Raw genomic sequence first — 19,050 nt, forward strand, 5'->3', positions numbered from 1 at the left:
CAGCAAAGCCTCACTAGACTTTTAACAAAATACAACCAAGCTCTTTAAATAAAGGAAGCAATATCATAGCTGGTGAAGTACGGGGGCTATTGAAATGGTCAGTGCCACTATTCCCCTCCTAATTGATTTTCCAATCTACCTTAAACACCAGAAGTTGTTGGTTTTAGAGAATAAAGGCAACTCTGGTTCTAATGCTAGCTCCTGATGCTTCTCTAGAGCAACCAAGGTTGTTGCCATAAAACTGACAGACAGCATTTTTGCTCCAATGAACCCTACCAAACCTGCACTTCTTCACAGGTCTCTGCTTTTGATTCTTGCTAGAATGAGGAAGCCACCCATCTGCACAGTCTTGAAGCTGGAGAAGTAACCCTCACCAAGACAGCCAAGTTCAGCAGCAACTTGGAACTTCACCTTATGGGTGATGACAATTTTACCAAAGCTCCCTAGCTTAGAAGGATGAAGCCTTCTTCAGTGATACCTACCAATATGTGACAGCATAAACCTAGCAAGGTTTCTCTGCAGCAGATCATTAGGTAGAGGTCAGGTTGGAGGATTCTTTTTGGATTTCAACCTTCCCTCTGGTGAATGTTATAGCTGGGAAATAACAAGCCCATGGCAATTCCTAAAATGTTCTGCTTACAGATGCCCAACTCCACAAGTTTTATAGGATGATAGAGTTCTTTACCAATTGCTGGCACCATCCTCCAGTTACAGAAGCTCTTGCCAAGGTTATCACCCAGTAACTGCCTCACCTTCCTGTGTCCCTTATGGATGCCTCAAGCATGAGGTGAGGCATACATGTCTTGGCTCTTCTAATAAATATCTTGCCATTTATTTCCTTGCCATTATATCGTCAAAATTTGCAAAATTTCTTAAGTAAGAGGGATGAAGGAATTTTCATCTAACTGCATGGGTCTCTGAATGCTTGATTGAAGCAGATCTCCCTCAGAAAATCCCATCTCAGCAGAATTAGGCTGGCTACACAGAGTACAGTGAACCCCTGTATTTATGGGGATGCGTCCCACACCCCCCAAATAGGTCAAATCCATGAATGCTTAAAACCCTCTAAAAATACTTAGAACTGCCCATTTTGATAGCTTAAACCAAGAAAAACCCTGTAAAAATACATATACCTGAGTATTTTAATAGTTTTATTACAAAAAGTGCATTTATTCATGAAAATTATATGAAAATACAGTAATTAGAGAATATTTTTCAATGAAAAATACCGCGAATGGGCGAATTTTCCGCGAATGATGGCTAGATATGTTTCACAGAGAAACCCGCAAATGCGTGAGTCTGCAAACCATGAGAACGCGAATACTGGGGGTTTACTGTAAATATAATTTTTCCCTGGACAAATACATATTCAGAAATCAGGGTATGCCTCTATCACTATTTTAGTAAGCCCTTAAGATCCCAAAAGTTTGGGAAGACATATCCATACTATAAATCTGGTAGGGGTACTTAATCCTTAATCATTTATCTAGTTCCACACTAATTGGGCACTAATTTGGGCTGTGTGTAAGTGACGGTGTTGGCAGAGAGTTGTGTATATTCTCAATAGCCTGACAAGAGCCAACAGCAATGTCAGCTGACTGACAACAATAGAAATAAAAAAACTCCCAATACAGTAGTTGTTTGTTAAAATGCACCCAAAATTAATTTTTAAAAAATACAATAGCTTTTAAAACATTTTCATCTAACTTACAGCTAATTTACAAAAATGTATCTACTGCAGAAATGAGAAAGCATGTGTGAGAAAAAGAGACAGAGAGAGGAAGGTCCAAACATATGTAGCCTTGATATGTAATGGTAATCAACCACACCTGGTATTGTCAAACAATGGAATTGAAAAAAACATCTCTTAGTTGCTAAATTGCTCCCAAAACCAATAAAAATACAATAACTCTTTTAAAAGCATTTTCTTCTGACTTACAACTAATTTACAAAAAATTTCTGCAGCATAAATAAGAGAGAGAGAGAGGGGGTTGCATACATTTGAATTCTCAGTATGAAATTATTTACATTGAGATCAGCTAATTTAAAATAATAGCAATAAAAAAATAAAACTCTTAGTTGGTTGATAAGATGTACCTGGCACAATAAAAACAAACAAGGGTGCTTTTAAGAGAGAGAAAGATTGTGTATGTGTGTGTGCATGCAGGTGTATTGTGTATTTTTGATTCATAAAGGTGAACAGCAAGATCGGCTGATGTAAAACACTAGAAATAAAAAAAAGCAAGTTGTTGGCTGTTAAAATGCCTCGGACATCAGTAACAAAAATACTAGAACTCCTCTTTTTCAGATTAATAAAAGTTTTTCTATACAACTAGCTATACATACTAGGTGTTTTCAGTATGAATTTGGGGATTTGGAGGGAGGACGGTATCAGCTAATGAAAGAGAATGACTGATTGTTTCATAACTGTAACGGAAATTGATGTCGCTGACATGGGATATGTAAGCTATTTCCTCTATTCCACAGCCACTTGAGTGACAAGTATTTTCTGACCTAAACCCTCTGATCTGGCAAAATCACTATGTAATCCTGCACCCTACTGGTCTCAGTGTTGCCCAATTAGTGATTAACTACCTGCAGTTCCTGTCAAAGGTTAAGGTTTAGATATGAACATGGATCTTGTTGAGTAAGTGTAAAAAGTAAAATCATAGCATGAAGCAACTTATCTTGGGTATTGAATAAAAGGTGCATACTTCACAGAGTAAAACGTGTACTGTATACATGTTTATAGGCTTATTAAGGCTAAACTTGTATATGGGGGAGTGAGTTGCCATGCAAAAAAAGCTGTATAACAAAAAGCTCATAGTATTTCAACATAAACAGAAATGCCAATAGGTGAGCAGGAGCACTGGTGGCATCTCCACTTGGTATTGGAAAACATGTTAGGAATTAACAAATAAAAACTCTTTGTTTGTATGGAGACCTTTGCCTCATCCTATACAGTTCTGTTACTGAATACCATATATATCAAGAGCTAATCCTTTAAAACTTAAAACATGCATTTTAATAGATTCCACTCATTATCATCTAACCTTCATAAGTTAAAAATCACTCACATGTTACTTACTTTTCTTGGATACTTGTATGGTGCAGTGGTCTTTTTTACATGATCTTGCAGTTCTTTGATAAGTAAATCGAGATTATGATTCCTGTATTCTTTTGCCAACACAACAAATGCTTTGACTACTTCACCTCGTAAACTGTCAGGAGATGACACAGCAGCAGATTCTGCTACTGCTGGGTGTTCAAGTAATGCAGATTCTACTTCAAAAGGCCCTATACGGTAACTGCAATAAAAACAAATTTGAGTCTTCCTCAGTTACATTTCGGTTTCATGAAACTACTGAGTAACCAAAAATATGCAAGAATGCTTAACTACTAGACACTGGAAAATAACATTAATGAAAACTAGCATACTACACAGTATTCTGTACACAGCCTTGATATAGGACAAAGAAAATGCTTGCTTGGGAAGATGTTAATTTATAGGTAAAATTAATTTTTTCATTCAAATCAAGGAAGACTATAAAGCTTTACATAAGGATCTATATATGATAATTATAAAAATTATAAACCTTATGAAATCTCATAACACTTACCACCTCCACCATCAGGTACTGAATTACCCATGTTCATCGTTATAGTTAGCACTATCAACAAATAGTTTTAACAGACAACTGAATTAACATTTGTAACTCTGACAGGGCTGGCTCAAACGGTTTTTACTTAGTGAATATAGATTTCATTTAATATATTGCAAATCCTTAAAATTTTGATAATTGATAGACTGAAAATTTTGAAGATTCTGACAAAATTTCTTTCAAGGATTTCCTCTTTCTCTGATCATTTGTGAACAACTTTTTTATTATAAAATGGGAAATGTAAAGCAGGTCTGTGTGTGTGTACTGTATAATAAGGGAGTACTGTATATTGTATTGTTTTATCAAATTATGGAATGGGGGTGAACAAAGTTTCAAATTACTTACATACCCAACCATCTGCAATGGCCTAGGATTGATTATCATGCGAAAAATACATGAGCAACGTGTTTACCATGTGGAAATTGCTGCTGATGGTCATTTGGCTTACTAGTGTGTCATCAATGTATCTTTTCATGTTCTAAGAAGTATGACTTTGTAAAATAATTTCCCTTTTCATCATAGCATATAGCAATGCAACATTAAAACAATCTTTCACAAACCCAACCTTGGAGCTCTTAGCCTGTGAATGGCATTCTTTTAGTCTTTGTACAACCAGATGTCAGTCAGTGCCTTAAATGAGGCACTGAGTCATGTAAAATGCACTTGCAATAAAATCAGTCAGCATCCAGAACTTCCTGGAATACAAAACTTTTTGGATTTTACATGGATATTCAAGTGCAAGAGCTTGCTTTTACTGCAGTAGCAATGTTGTCAGTGGAAGAATGCTCACTCACATATACTGTAGATATAAAATTCCATGAGTCTTATATTTTTGTATTTGTTAGTCTTATTTATCAGGAATATTTATTTTCTGTAGTAATTTTTCATTCATTCATTTTACTTAAAATCTGGCAAATCTTTGATCCTGGTAGTAAACAATGGTTAGATATAAGAACTTTAGTATGAACACAACTCTTCTATGTATGCAGAAAATTCATTTGCTGTCAGTGTACCTCATGTGGTGCAGTGTGGGCATTAATGAAGGTTCTTTGCAGCATCCTTTTAGCCCCTAGCTGCAACCAATTTCATTACTTTTACTACGCTTCTGTCCATATTTGCTTTCTTCTAGCTTACTTTTCACCCTCTCTTAACAATTGTTTCGTGGTGCAACTGCGAGGTTTTCCTCCTGCTACACCTTTAAAACCTTTTTACTCTCAATTTCCCTTTCAGCACAGAATGACCTCATAGGTCCCAGCACTTGGCCTTTAGCCTAAATATGACATTTTCATAATAAAATAAAGTTTTATATGTACTTACCCAGTAATTACATGGCTATTAGTTTCACTTGTTAGGCAGCTTAAAATTTTGAAATTTGCGGGTTGCGCTAGTTTGTTTTGGGGTAGGTGACATGCTCTGCCCACTTTTGAGGGAAAGAGGGAAACAACTTAGCAAAGAGCTTAATTTATTTATGCCCTTATGTCCATGCGAGGAAGGAAGCCGGGCTCTGATCATGTAATTACTGGGTAAGTATATATAAAACTTTATTATAAAAAGTCATTTTTATATAAGTAACTTACCCAGTAATTACATAGCTGATTCCCACATTGATAGGAGGTGGGAAGGCTTGGACATATCTACCCCAAAACATTATTGATGGTAATGAATTTGAGATTAGAAGATTGCTAACACTGAATCAATGTTTGTTGTTCCTTACCTGATAAAGAGCTGCTGCAGGTAGATACTGCCTCTGGTTGGCACTCATCTTATCATGTAGAGGTGAGGTGGTATAGCCTGGAGAGCCTACTACTGCAGTGGGTGCTTTGCAGCGATGGACCAATTCTGATGGCTAGCAAAGAATGCAAGATGTCCCTGCCCAGGGTGCAGTACCATATAAAATAACCAGAACAAAAATATGGTCACCACAAACCACAAAATTAATATTAAAACCACCAATACCCAACCGTTAAAAAGAAAAGACTGGAGGGTACTCCAGTATACTGTACTCCCAGGCTCCCCTAGGACTCAACACCCTATGCAAGGCAAAGAGATAAGAGGAAGGACATTGCTTCCTATGTTTCCTCCCCCAACAACATGCCAGCCGAGTAAAATGGACCCAAAGTACTGCACTGACCATATACTGTTTCAATATCCCATAAGTAATAAGAAGCAAAAATCGATTTGCATTTCCAAAAGGTCGATTGCAAGATAGAAGCGAGGGATAAGTTCCACTTAAACGCTAAGGGAGTAGCGACAGCTCTTATCTCATGGGCTTTCACCTTACATGAGGGAAAAGTCTTCACCGACCATGGAATGTGCTTCAGATATGAGGTCTCTGAGAAACTATGCTTGATGTGCGAGTTTCTTTTTCAATAGATGATACTATGCTAGGCTTTCTATGTCTGTCTCAGTTTTGTAGGTTCCACTGGTAATGCATAAGTAATCCTTCAATTATCCGAATTAATAGAGCAAGGGTCCATCGGATTAGCGTGAAATCCGAACAATAGCTTGTAAAAATCTAGGAGTGTTCAAGGGCAACTCTGTACCCTTCCTCACTTAACCTCGTCAATACCACAAAACTGGAAACACTCAGTATGCTTACAAACAACCACCATCACATTGTAAACTGAAAACTTTATGCAAAAGACAATTCTCTAAATTTTTTCCCCAGTTTCTAACAAACTATACTGCATAAATACACTTTAAAAAAAATGCAACCCCTATTTTTGCTCTCCCTAATAAATGATACAGTTCAGTAGGCATATAGCCTACCTGTCCTTACCTAGAGCCTACTATGGTTTTGTGACCATCAATGTATTTTTATACAACAACTTCCTTATCAGTTGTTACCATATTGTATTACCTTACACAAGATAAAAATTTGTAGGCTATGTGCAAACTATAGACCTAGGCTAATCCAGGTGTTACACTCAGTAGCCATTTTCAAAAGCCAAATAGGATGTTACAGCTGTATTTAAGATAATGATTGTCGTGAAAAAATTGATCCGTTTTTCTCGACAATCCTTCACAGTGTTCAGGATAAGCGAGGTGGAGTGGTAAGCAGGCAGTTGAGTTAAGTGGTTCACTTTTGTCTGTAAATATGTTTGGTTATTATTTGTGTTCAGCGAATTGTCTGTGTTGTCTGTGTCGGGAATGTCAGAGAGGCTCTTTTTTATATAATTCAAGTATGTTCTTTAGTAAAGTAACCTATGTAGAAATTTTGAGAGGGAACCGAGGTGGTGAGACATGCAGAGGGGCAAAATCGTCTTTCATGAGGGTATAACATTGAGGCAAGCCACGACTCTCCATGTCGTCACCTCCCCAGCCAAATTGTTCATTTTAAAGTCAAGAGCCGGTTCCTTAGTATGCTAAATTAATCCCTTCACATTTTTGCCATCTGGGGCTTGATATAGTTAATGTTCATTTAAAGTGTAGCCTGACCGTTCAGAAATAAGTTTTGTGCAAAATTGTAGCTTTTTGAGGTGTGTTTTTGAGTTTCATGGGTTTTTTGTAGCGTTCAGCATTGTGTCTTGTACCCGACCACGTGGTCCGTGTGTGTTAATGTATGTTAAATTTAATTAGTCTAATTTTTTTTAAAAATAAAATTGTAAAACCCTGCCTGATCTTCATGGGCCTTCGCTGCAATGTTTGCTGGTAGTGCCCTTCAGGCCTGACCACCCCAGTCCCATACCATCAGGGACTTAGAACCTTCCCAGTCATGGGGGGAAATTTGCGACGGTGATAATGGTAATGAAGCTTATTTTACTTACCAAATCCATTTATGCTGTATTATTACACTGATATACTGTCATTGTAACATGTATAAAAAAAACTTATCATCCCGCCATTTGTAATGGTTACGTTCTAAAAATCAGCTGATTCAGCCAGTTACCGAAAGAATTAGAAAAATTATCTTTTACTTGCTAAAAGAAGCAAATGCATTAATGGAATTATTATTCTTATTTTTGTACATAATGTAAAACAGGTATACAAAGGTAAACTAACATACTTTACGTTAAAAATCCCTTAAAATTGCAAAACAGCTGTTTCCTGATTCATTTGTTTACCGATGTAAACATATTTCGGTTTTCTCTCTCTCTCTCTCTCTCTCTCTCTCTCTCTCTCTCTCTCTCTCTCTCTCTCTCTCTCTCAGTACTGTACATATTCTATAATGAAATATGAATTACTGTATTGTAAACACAAAAATATGAAACTAAAACTCCAAGATCACGACGCCACTGAATGTGTGAGTGCATATTTATGTATGTTGCAATTTTTTTTTATTCTGCTTTGCTTGATTTGTAAGGTGTCAAAGAAACGAGCAGGTAAAAGTTACTGCTACTTTATTACAGATCCAGGCAGCTTATATTGCGGCCGACTGACGCCGGGCCGTGAGAGACAATGGAATTGACTGTGACCTGAGGTCGAAACAATAAACAATAATATGCAGTGAACGAGTACAAATTACAATACAAAACATACAGAGCTACAACATAGATACAGTCTTGATGCCTGTGAATGAAGAAACATGTGATACACAATGTGTGACATTCGTATAAATACCATAAAGTAAAAATGATTAAAATGCGTGACCTGGCACGTTTTAGGCGTGACTAATTGAGCTTGAAGAAAACGGAAGTCACCAAAGAAAACAAGCTCAGCGGAGACTTAATTAATGGCGCCGCTACCAAACACTATCCTGGCGCCGATTTGGTGACTTTACAAATACTCCCCAAGACGAGGGACGCGTCTGATTAATCCCCTGTATCTGCTGGGACGCTGAAGGGTGCCGCGGCTCCTTGAAGATAACTGAGGGCCTCCCGCCTGTGAGGCTGCTGTTTGGCGGTTCCTTCCTGGGGCGGCGGCATGCGGGGTGAGGGCGTGCTGGAGTGCGTTTGGGCGGAAGGGGTGCTGCGTCGCTGCCGGGACTCTCCGACAGGAAGGCGGGCTTTAGCCGGTCTATGGAAACCCAGTCGTTCTTGCCTGGGAGTGCCAGCCGAACGCCTTGCTGTTCCGCTCCAGCACGCGGAAGGGTCCCCTGTAGGGCTTAGTTAGTGGTGGACGGACGGGCGTCGACTCTGGACGCGAAGACGTGGGTGGCGGATGACAGCTGTGGCGGCATGAAGGTGGTTGCTTTGTCGATGTATGAGCGCCTGCAAGGGGCGAACTTGCCGCCACGTCGCGGAGCCTCTGCAGAGATGGGGAGTGGCGATCATCCGTCACGAGCTCTCCCGGCACCACGAGGGGTTCCCCATAGGTTTGTTCAGCTGCGGATGGGGTGCCGTCGGCTCTGGGGCGGTCCTCAACCCGAGGAGGACCCACGGCAGCTGATGTTTCCAGTCCTCGGCGGTGCAGCGGGCCATGAGGGATGACTTTAAGGACCTGTGGAACCGTTCAACCAGGCCGTTGGCCGCTGGGTTGTACGCTGTGGTGGTGTGGTGCGTGGTTCCCAGCAGTTGAGCCAGGGCAGACCACAACTCGGAGAGGCGGGGCCCCTGTCGGTTGTGATGTGGTCCGGGGCCGGCGGCTGCAACCCAACTGGAGAGCAGGGCCTCAGCGCACGCGCTGGCGGTGGCTTCTTGCATGGGTGTGGCCGGGCCACCTCGTCGAACGGTCTACCACTGTGAGGAGGTATCTGGATCCGCCTGATGGGGAAGGGCCCGACGACGCCGATGTGGATGTGGCGGCGGCGCCCTGGCTGTGGGAACTCGCCTACCCCTCGACTGCGTGTGACGACCCACTTTACTGGTCTGGCACTGCAGGCACTGTTTTGCCCAGGCTGTGGCGTCCTTTGCACCCCGTGCCAGACGAACTTTTTGAAAGCAGTTTGGCCGTGGTCCTGCCGGAGGGGGTGAGAGGCCGTGAATGATGTCGAATACCTGGCGGCGTGAGGCTGGAACCAAAGGGGGGCTGGCCTGTGCTGATGTCACAAAGCAGGCTGGGGCCTCCGGGCGAGGGTCACGTCCCGCCACTTGAGGGATGTGATGGCGGTGCGGTATGCTGGGGTTTCTGGGTCAGCGGCCTGTTCTCTGGCAAGGTCCTGGTAATCTACACCAAGCTGCACTGCGTTCAACTCGACTCTGGAGAGGGCGTCTGCTACGGATTTTTCTTGCCGGGGAGGTACCTGACGGAACAGGTAAATTCGGCTATGGCTGAGAGGTGGCGCTGCTGTCTGGAAGACCATGCGTCCCCTGCTTCGTGAAGGCGTGAACCAGTGGCTGGTGGTCTGTGAAGATTGTGAAGGGCGTCCCCTCCAGGAGGAACTTGAAGTGCCGAACTGCGCTGGTACATCGCGCAGAGTTCCCTGTCGAAGGTGCTGTAGCGGGACTCTGCGGGACTGAACTTCTTGCTGAAGAAGGCGATGGGCTGGGGCGCCGTTGATGATTTGCTCCAGAACAGCACCGCAGGCAACATTACTGGCGTCTGTCGTCAGCTGGAGGGGAGCCTTGGGATCCTGGTGTGCCAAGGCGGTTGCCTTGGTGAGGGCGGCCTTCGTCAGGGAAAAGGCCTGCTGCTGGCTGGGTCCCCAAGACAGGGACTTCGGTTGACCTTTTAGGACTTCCGTCAGGGGGCCGTGGTGTCTGCGATCCCGGGATGAACCGCCTGTAGAAGTTTACCATCCCAAGGAACTCCTGGACGGCCTTGATGGAGGGGGTGTCGGGAACTTGGCTCACGGCTGCCACTTTCGATGTAAGAGGGCGGACGCCTGTCGGAGACATCTCGTGACCCAGGAATTCTGCTTTCTGGACGCCGAAGGTACACTTGTCGAAACGGACGACGCAGGCCGTTTTTCTTGGAGGCGCTGGAGGACTGCTTTGATGTGCCTCTGGTGTTCGCTGTGAGACCTGGAAAATATGAGAATGTCGTCGACGTAGCAGACGCAGAATTTTAGGTCCCCAGGATGCTGTCCATGAGCCGCTGGAAGGTGGCCCCGGCGTTCCTCAGCCCGAAGGTGGAGAAGGCGAACACATAGGACCCGAAGGGCGTGATGATGGCTGTCTTTGGTATGTCCTCTGGCGCAACAGGTACCTGGAAATAAGATTTAAGAAGGTCCAATTTAGTGAATATTTTGGCCCGTGAAAGGAGGCCGTGAGGTCTTGCATACTGGGTAGAGGGTAGTGGTCGGGCTCCGTTGCAATGTTGAGCCGCCTGTAGTCGCCGCAGGGTCTCCAGGAGCCGTCCGGTTTCTGCACCATGTGGAGGGGGAGGCCCATGGACTGGAGGCTTTCCTGCAGATGCCCATCTGTTCCATCTCCGCTGAATGCTTTTTCGCCTCCTGAAGGCGCTGAGGGGAAGCCTGCGGAACTTCGATGTGTCGGGGCCCTTTAGTCACTATATGGTGGTATATGCCGTGCTTGGCTGGGGCCCGGGGACTTGGCGGCTGGGCTTAAACACCTCAGGGAACTCCGACAGAAGGTGTGCATACTGGTGGGGCGACGGCGCTGATGGTGGGTCTGGGTCCCGCCGTTAACGGAGAGACCGGCAGGAGTCGGTATCGAGGAGGCGCTTGCGCCCCACGTCGACTAGCAGGCGAAGTGCGCCAGAAAATGGGCCCCCAGGAGTGGGGTTCCCACGTCCGCGACGATGAAGTCCCAGGAGTAACTCTGGCCAGGATGGAGATCGACAGGAGCCTGGTGCCGTAGGAGAGGATGGGGTTCCGTTGGCGGCCGTCAGAAAGCGGCCGGTCTGGTGTCTGGTTGCGGTCCTCTCTGGATGCTGGGAAGACCGACTTAAAGGCTCCTGTGTCGACCAGCATCATCCTGCCGAGACGGTGTCGCGGACGTAAAAACCTACTGTTTTTGAGGCCCTGGGTTCTTCGGCTGCCATGGCGGCCTGTCCTGCTGGCCGCCGCCCCCGTTTTTGAACGGTTGAACGAGCAGGGCGGCAGGCAGTTTGGGCATCCTTTCCGAACCACTTGTGGTAGCGACAGAAGCCGGGGACCTCCGTCTGCTGTGGTTCGGTGGACGTCTGTTGGCGATGGCGTTGACGGGCTGCTCTACGTCCTCTTCAGGCTGGACGGAGCTGACCGGCTGTGTGGCCGGTTTTAGCCGCTGAAGCCTTGACGGAGTCTGTGAGGTGTTGTGCCGCCTCTATGAGGTCCTCGACAGGCATGGTGTAGGGGTGAGCGATCTGGTTGCGTACTTCCGGGAGGAGTTGGCGAAGGTAGATTTCCCGTATGAAGCTTATCTCCTGCCGCTTGTTTGTGCCACCCAAGACTGGTATTGACAGGAGATCTACGACCATGCCCCAAGCGTCTCTTGGATTGAGGTCGTGGCATGGATTATTGGCAAGGTCGATAGCACGGGCGGCCCGCTCGGCGATGGGCAGGGAGCAAGCTTCGAGGAGGAACTTTTTTTGTGGTGCTGTATGTGAGGGTGTGTGTTTCGGTACTTTCGCGAGATGAGTTTTCTGTACACGTCCTCCGGAAGGGCGTTGAGCACTGTGTCGGCCTGTAGGATTTCGTCCGTGAGGTCCGCGATTCTGAAGTGGCTCTCCACCCTGCGCAGCCACATCGATGGGTTCCCCTGCGTAAACGGCGGCAGCTTTACGGTGAGGGGCCCGCGATTGTGTTGCCCGGCCGTCGTGTGTTCGGGCGCTGGTGTGGAGTTGCGGGAGGGCCCGGCGCGGGGCGGGCGCGGCTGTGATGGGAGGTAGGTAAACCTCGGAGTCCGCGGGGTCCGCGTTTAACTGCATGAAGGAGGATATCCGCGTCCATGCTCGCTCCTTTGACCCCTTACTGGAGTGGGGTATTTTCGGCGTCATGTACGCACTTTCGTGCGCCGTGTGGTTCCGCTAGTGACGCTGGTGGGGTACGCCGACGAGAGTCAGCACGCTCAAACGCTGGTTACAGCGCCGTGTTTAGGCCGCTAAGGCGTTTTGGAGAAATCCTGGAGCCAAGACTGAGTCGCCGTGTGAGTCCGCTAATGGCTCCGGGATACTCCGGGGGTCACCACTGTAAGGTGTCAAAGAAACGAGCAGGTAAAAGTTACTGCTACTTTATTACAGATCCAGGCAGCTTATATTGCGGCCGACTGACGCCGGGCCGTGAGAGACAATGGAATTGACTGTGACCTGAGGTCGAAACAATAAACAATAATATGCAGTGAACGAGTACAAATTACAATACAAAACATACAGAGCTACAACATAGATACAGTCTTGATGCCTGTGAATGAAGAAACATGTGATACACAATGTGTGACATTCGTATAAATACCATAAAGTAAAAATGATTAAAATGCGTGACCTGGCACGTTTTAGGCGTGACTAATTGAGCTTGAAGAAAACGGGAAGTCACCAAAGAAAACAAGCTCAGCGGAGACTTAATTAATGGCGCCGCCGAAACACTATCCTGGCGCCGATTTGGTGACTTTACAGATTTACTGTACCATTTTTATTACAAGTTTAGTTGATTTTAACTGTGATTAACATACATAACAGTAAAACAAAAGAATATTTCATCACTTTTAATATTTCATCTCTATTCACCATAGAATATTGTCACGTGTTCCAAGTACCTGTTTCTTATTACATTTACCAATCATCGAATTTCAAAACTTACCTCACTACAGCCAGATACTGAACTCTCATATTTAAAAAATTAAACACAACTGAGTACTCTGAAGGCAACAGTGATCCCTTAAAAGAATTATCAGAAATGTGAGGTATTGTAAGGGCATCAAACCGCTCTCCATTCCTTGTGTTTCGCTCTACATTTGTACATTAATCATGTCGTATTTGTCACTTGTTATTGTTTCAGATGATTTTATGTATCTCATTATATGTATCATTCTACGGCCTATTCACTGATATATATCTGTCTCTAATACATGTTCTGTAATCCTCTGTATATGTCATTTTATGTCTTTCAACAAATACAATTCTGTATGGAATAAGAAGGGGGCCGCAGGTCGCCCGCCCACTACCTTTACCGTCCACTTTCCCATTATAAATACCTGTCGTGAACAATAAAGAATCGGTCTCACTTCTGACCTTTCTTGAACCTCACACTGGTGACCCAGGAGTGACAGGTAGCGCAGTTTTGGCCCAGCCATTAATGGACTAACTATGGCCGCAGCCTACCGTTTCAAGAGCTTTAACGGACTAAACATGGCGTCAAGTTTAGGACTCTGATAGCTCCTTCCTGGCGGAAACCGAGCCATTAACGGACTAAATACAGCATACCCAAAAAAGGAACGTTCTGGCACTACAATCAACACCATTAACGGACTCAACACGGCACAGTTTCCCAAATTTTGGTGCATGAGCAGTAAAGATGGCAGAAGATGAAATTCAATGCAACCTTTTGAGCACCGTCTGTGATGCCTCTCTGCTGACAAAAGCAGACACGGTCAAACTCCTCAGTTTTCTCATGAGTACACGGCATCATGGTTCCAGTGTGCAGAAGTACACTTCTGCATGGTGCTCATAACAGACGATGCAAGCAAATCCGACATCAGCAGCATGGCGGCACTCCCAGTAAAGGTGTTCAACAGGATCTCCCCCTGGCTCGACACGCACACAGATGAAGTCACGCACGCGGCATTAAAAGATAAACTAATCAAGACCTACTCAATGCCCGTGACGGAAAGAGCACAGCGCGCACTCGACCTGGTATCTCAGCCCCTCAGAGAAGCATCACCCAGAGAGGCCTGGGGCAAACTGCAGGGGCTCATAACATTACCAGGCGAGGTGAGAACGGAAGGATAAGGAAAATTGACCTGGCAAGGGCAATCTTCCTTCGACACCTCCCGCAGGAAGTAAGGAGCCAGATAAGGGACGCCGACGCCCTTGACACCGGGACATTAATAGACGTCGCCCAGAAGGTACACGAGGCCACCAAGGCCTCGGAACTGCCACCGCCCTGGAAGCCTGCAGCCTGATGGAGAGCAACAATGACGACGGACGGAGAGATCAACGTCATCTTTAAAAAGAAACTGGAAGAGAACAGAGGAAATCATTTATGCGTGGCGCTTCTACCACAAGAAATTTGCGCCAAAGCAAAGTACTGCAAACACCCTTGTTCTTTTCCCAAAACAACGTCATGGCCACAAGTAACAGCAGCAGCGAGAAAACCGATCTCGCCCCGACCAGCAGGTTTTTTCATTAAAGATGAAATCTCCAAGCACTGCCTGCTGGTAGACACCGGAGCAATGCAATCCATCTTCCCACTGACGAAGGAAGATCTTAAGAAGAAACCTGACTCAACAAACACCCTCATCGCAGCAAACGGGACACCCATCCACACATACAGCACAACGGCACAGATCATCTCCATCCTGGGCCGCAAATACCACTGGCCCTTGTCGTTGTGGATGTTAAGTTCCTGCTGCAGTAGATCTCCTAGGACGCCGCGGACTTCTTGTCGACGTCAGAAGGGAATGACTACTGGACACAGGAACCTGCCACTCACGCCAGCTCGCCAAAGGATGGGATGCCTGCAATATCTGCTCCACAGCCTCCAGCAGCTACATGTCCCTCCTACAAGAGTTTCCGGATGTATTTAAACTGGAGCTAAGACAGTCACCGGGGGCTTCAGCAGAGCACAGCATATTCTATCACATCACCACGACAGGCCCACCAACTCATGCGAAGTTCCGGCACCTGTCCCCACAAAAGCTACAAGACATCAAATGGGCCTACACAGAGATGGAACGGATGGGTGTCAGCTAAAAACCATCAAGCCTGTGGGCATCACCCCTCCACATGGTAAAGAAGGCAGATGGCTCGTGGAGGCCATGCAGAGATTACCGTCGCCTAAACATAGTGACAACACCAGACCGCTACCCCCTCCCAGACATGCAGGACCTGACGAGCACACTCCATGGGCAAAGATCTTCTCCAAAATGGACCTGCTCAAATCATATTTCCAAGTCCATGTAAACCCCGATGACGTCCCAAAGACCGCCATAATAATGCCCTTCGGGACCTATACATTCTTCTATTCAACCTTTGGTTTCAGAAACACAGGTGCCACATTCCAGCGACTAATGGACACCATTTTTGGGGACTTGCCCTTCTGCATCTGCTATTATGTCGATGACATCCTGATCTTCTCCAGGTCGCCCTAGGAACACCTTTGACATGTCCAGGCAGTCCTGAAAAACGTTTTCACAAGAGAGCGCCTAGTGGTGAGGTTCGACAAGTGCATCTTCGGGAAGGAAAAAATTGATTTCCTCGGGGCATTAGCTCTCACCTGCAGGAGTACGTCGATGGCATCTAAGGTGAAGGCCTGGAGAAGTTCCCAGAACCTCAAAACATTAAGGCCCTGCAGGAGTTTCTGGGGATGATAAATTACTACAAATGGTTCATTCCCAACATCATATGAATCATGCAGCAGAAGGCATCAAAGCGAAACGAAGGCAGCCCTCACCAGTGCCATGACTTTGACACACTGAAACCCCACAGCTGCCCTCAGGTTAACAACAGACGTCAGCAACATCACCTGCTGTGCAGTACTGGAGCAGGTGGCCATGGCGCCCTCAGCCCTTGGCCTTCTTCAGCCACAAATTCTCACCAGCCGAAACCCACTACAGGCTCTTGTTGGGGAACTGCTGGCTATCTACCAGGCCATAAGTCACTTTAAGTACCTGCTGGAGGGCACCGAGTTCACCATCCTGATGGACCACAAACCCTGGAACATGCTTTTTGCAAAGCAGGGAGATGAATGGTCGGCAAGACAGCAGCGGCACCTAGCCGCCATCTCAGAATTCGGCTGCACCATCAAATACGTCCCTGGGAGAAAAACCCAGTAGCCGATGCCCTGTCGAGAGTAGAAATAAACTCCTTCCAGCTCGACATCAACTACGAAGATCTAGCGAAGGAGCAAGCAGCAGACCCTGAGACGGCAGCCTACAGGACGTCACTGACGGCACTGAAGTGAGAAGACGTGCCCTTAGGAAACTCCAGAACAATGATCCCCTACGACACTAGCACAGGCCGCCCTCGCCCCCTTATGCGAGCTTCGAGGAGAAAGCAGGCACTCGACGTGGTACACGGTCTCTCCCATCCTTCAGGGCGCACATCGGCACGCCTTATGACCAACAAGTTTCTTCTGGCACAGTATCAACAAGGACGTATGTTGTTGGGCGAGGAACTGCATAGCGTGCCAGATGAGCAAAACATCTCGCCACACGAAATCAGGGATCGGCGAATTTCCCCAACCATGTTGGCGCTTCAGCCATATCCATGTCAATGTCGTCAGCCCCCTTCCACAGTCCAGAGGAGCAAGATACCTCCTGACAATTATAGACTGCTCCACCCGTTGGCATGAAGCAACCCCCATGAAGGAGTCATCCACAACAGCGTGTGCAGAGGCCCTTCTCTCCAGCTGGATCAGCCGCTTCGGAGTGCCTGACAGCATCACCATGGATAGGGGCCCTGCCTTCCTCTCAGAACTCTGGGTCACCCTGGCACGTCTGATGGGCACGAAGCTGCACAGCACAACGGCATACAACCCTGCAGTGAACGGCATGATCAAGAGAGCCCACCACTCTTCCAAGGCAGCTCTCATGGCATCTGCACCAATGAGAACTGGAATGCACAGCTCCCCTGGGTCCTCTTGGGTTTTCGCACCGCACCTGAAGGAGATGGTGACACCTCCCCGGCCAAAAAAGTCTACGGGGAAACATTGGTCGTGACGGAGAATTCTTCCCGCCGTCAGCTGGGGCCACAGATATGGCCCTCCCGAGGTTGACGGAATTCTCAGGGAAGTTCGCTCCCTGCCATAGGACCTTCACCGACAGGACCAGCAGATACGACCCACTTGCCTTAGACTCCTGTGAAAATCTCACAGAGGGTGGGCTTGTCCTCCCTTAATACAGGGGCCCCACAGAATCATCAGGCAGGCGCCTGTCAGCTTTCTGCTGGACATCCATGGGTGTGAGGAGGTTCAACGAAATCGACAGACAGCTAAAACCAGCGTTCCTGTTGGACAGCGAAATCAGAAAGAGGAGATAGGCAGGCGACCAAGAGTTCTCCCTCAGCAACACTTCACTTTTGTTTGTTCACACTGAAAAGAGATCCATCATGCCCAGAAACAGCGCCATGTAAGAGGTCGGCCCACTTATCGCCCTGCAGTTCAGAAGAGGGTCCACTCCAAACCGCAGCACCTCTGAATTGATGTGTCATCCAATAATTTATTGCATAATTGTTGTCTTGGGGGAACATTAAGGGAGTCAAACCGCCTCTCAAGTTCTTGTGAAGACAAGCTTTACATTTGTACATTAATCATGGAATATTTGTCACTTGTTATTGTTTCAGATTCTTTATGCACCTCAATATATGTATCATTCTATGGTCTATTCGCCGATATATATATCTGTCTTGTACATGTTCTGTAATGCTCTGTATATGTCATTTTATATCTTTCAACAAACACAATTCTGTACGGACGCAGTAGGGACCCGCAGGTCGCCCAATACCTTTCCATCCGCTTTCCGCATTATAAGTACCTGTCATGAACAATAAAGAATCAGTCTCACTTCTGACCTTTCTTGAACCTCACAGCATCAATATTTAAACAAGAAATATACTAAAATAAAAGGGCATCACTCCATTATTGTAACTGTCTCCCAGGTTAGAGTCACATCAGTAAAAATTGAAGGAATAAAACTATCTCTGTTTTATTCATTTATAAAGATATTCCTACCACTGGTAGTCAATATATGAAACACTATTGTAAAAACTTTAAATACAATAAATTATTTTTAATTCAAAATTAATAAATCAAAATTCACAACTTTACTTTGAAGAAAAATGACTATTACTTGAAAGCACAAATCTTAATTAATTCTTAAATCAAATTATGAAACAAACTTAAATCACCAAAATGTTAATATGTGAAACAAAATTGAGCAAGCAAAACTTAAACCTTAATGTAAAAGAAAACCAAGTAAATAATTTGAAAACACAAGAATATACAAAAATACACAAAACTGAAATGTGTAAAAAATGAAACAAGTTCTCTACAAAATCTTACTTATTTGACTGGTCTAATAAATACAAATTAATTTAAACAATACTCACAAAAATCAATTCAGTTTGAATAACTCATCTTCGAACTTCAAAATATATTTTAACCATGGTTAAACTTGTAAAATTCACTTTACCTTACACAAGCTCTCACAAGATTACCCCAAATGCAGCTGCTTTAAATTCACTAAACACACTTTTCTGATAGGCACCGTTATGATAAATACACTGTTATAATGTCTGTATAGATTTCATAATCAATTAACAGAGTGACCAATATAAAGACAATTTACATTACTGTAAAAATTCTATTATCAAATGGATTGAGAGAGAAATGGATCTGAGAGAGAGAGAGAGAGAGAGATTATAAAGAGAGAGAGAGAGAGAGAAAAAAAAACTCTTTTAAATCTACACCACA

The 19,050-nt window shown here is 45.1% G+C and overlaps 1 protein-coding gene across 3 annotated transcripts in view; it reads right to left on the reverse strand.

Annotated features, from left to right (window-relative positions):
- LOC136836304 (acyl-coenzyme A synthetase ACSM3, mitochondrial-like) overlaps positions 1-19,050 on the reverse strand; it is a 319,876-nt gene that overhangs the window by 12,937 nt on the left and 287,889 nt on the right. For all 3 annotated transcript variants that reach the window (XM_067100425.1, XM_067100426.1, XM_067100424.1), the window contains exon 12: positions 3,089-3,308. In XM_067100425.1, coding sequence (XP_066956526.1) covers positions 3,089-3,308 — 220 coding nt within the window. The remainder of the gene's footprint in view (positions 1-3,088; positions 3,309-19,050) is intronic.

The sequence above is a fragment of the Macrobrachium rosenbergii genome, chromosome 56 (genome assembly GCF_040412425.1).
Source record: "Macrobrachium rosenbergii isolate ZJJX-2024 chromosome 56, ASM4041242v1, whole genome shotgun sequence".
Lineage (NCBI taxonomy): Eukaryota > Metazoa > Arthropoda > Malacostraca > Decapoda > Palaemonidae > Macrobrachium > Macrobrachium rosenbergii.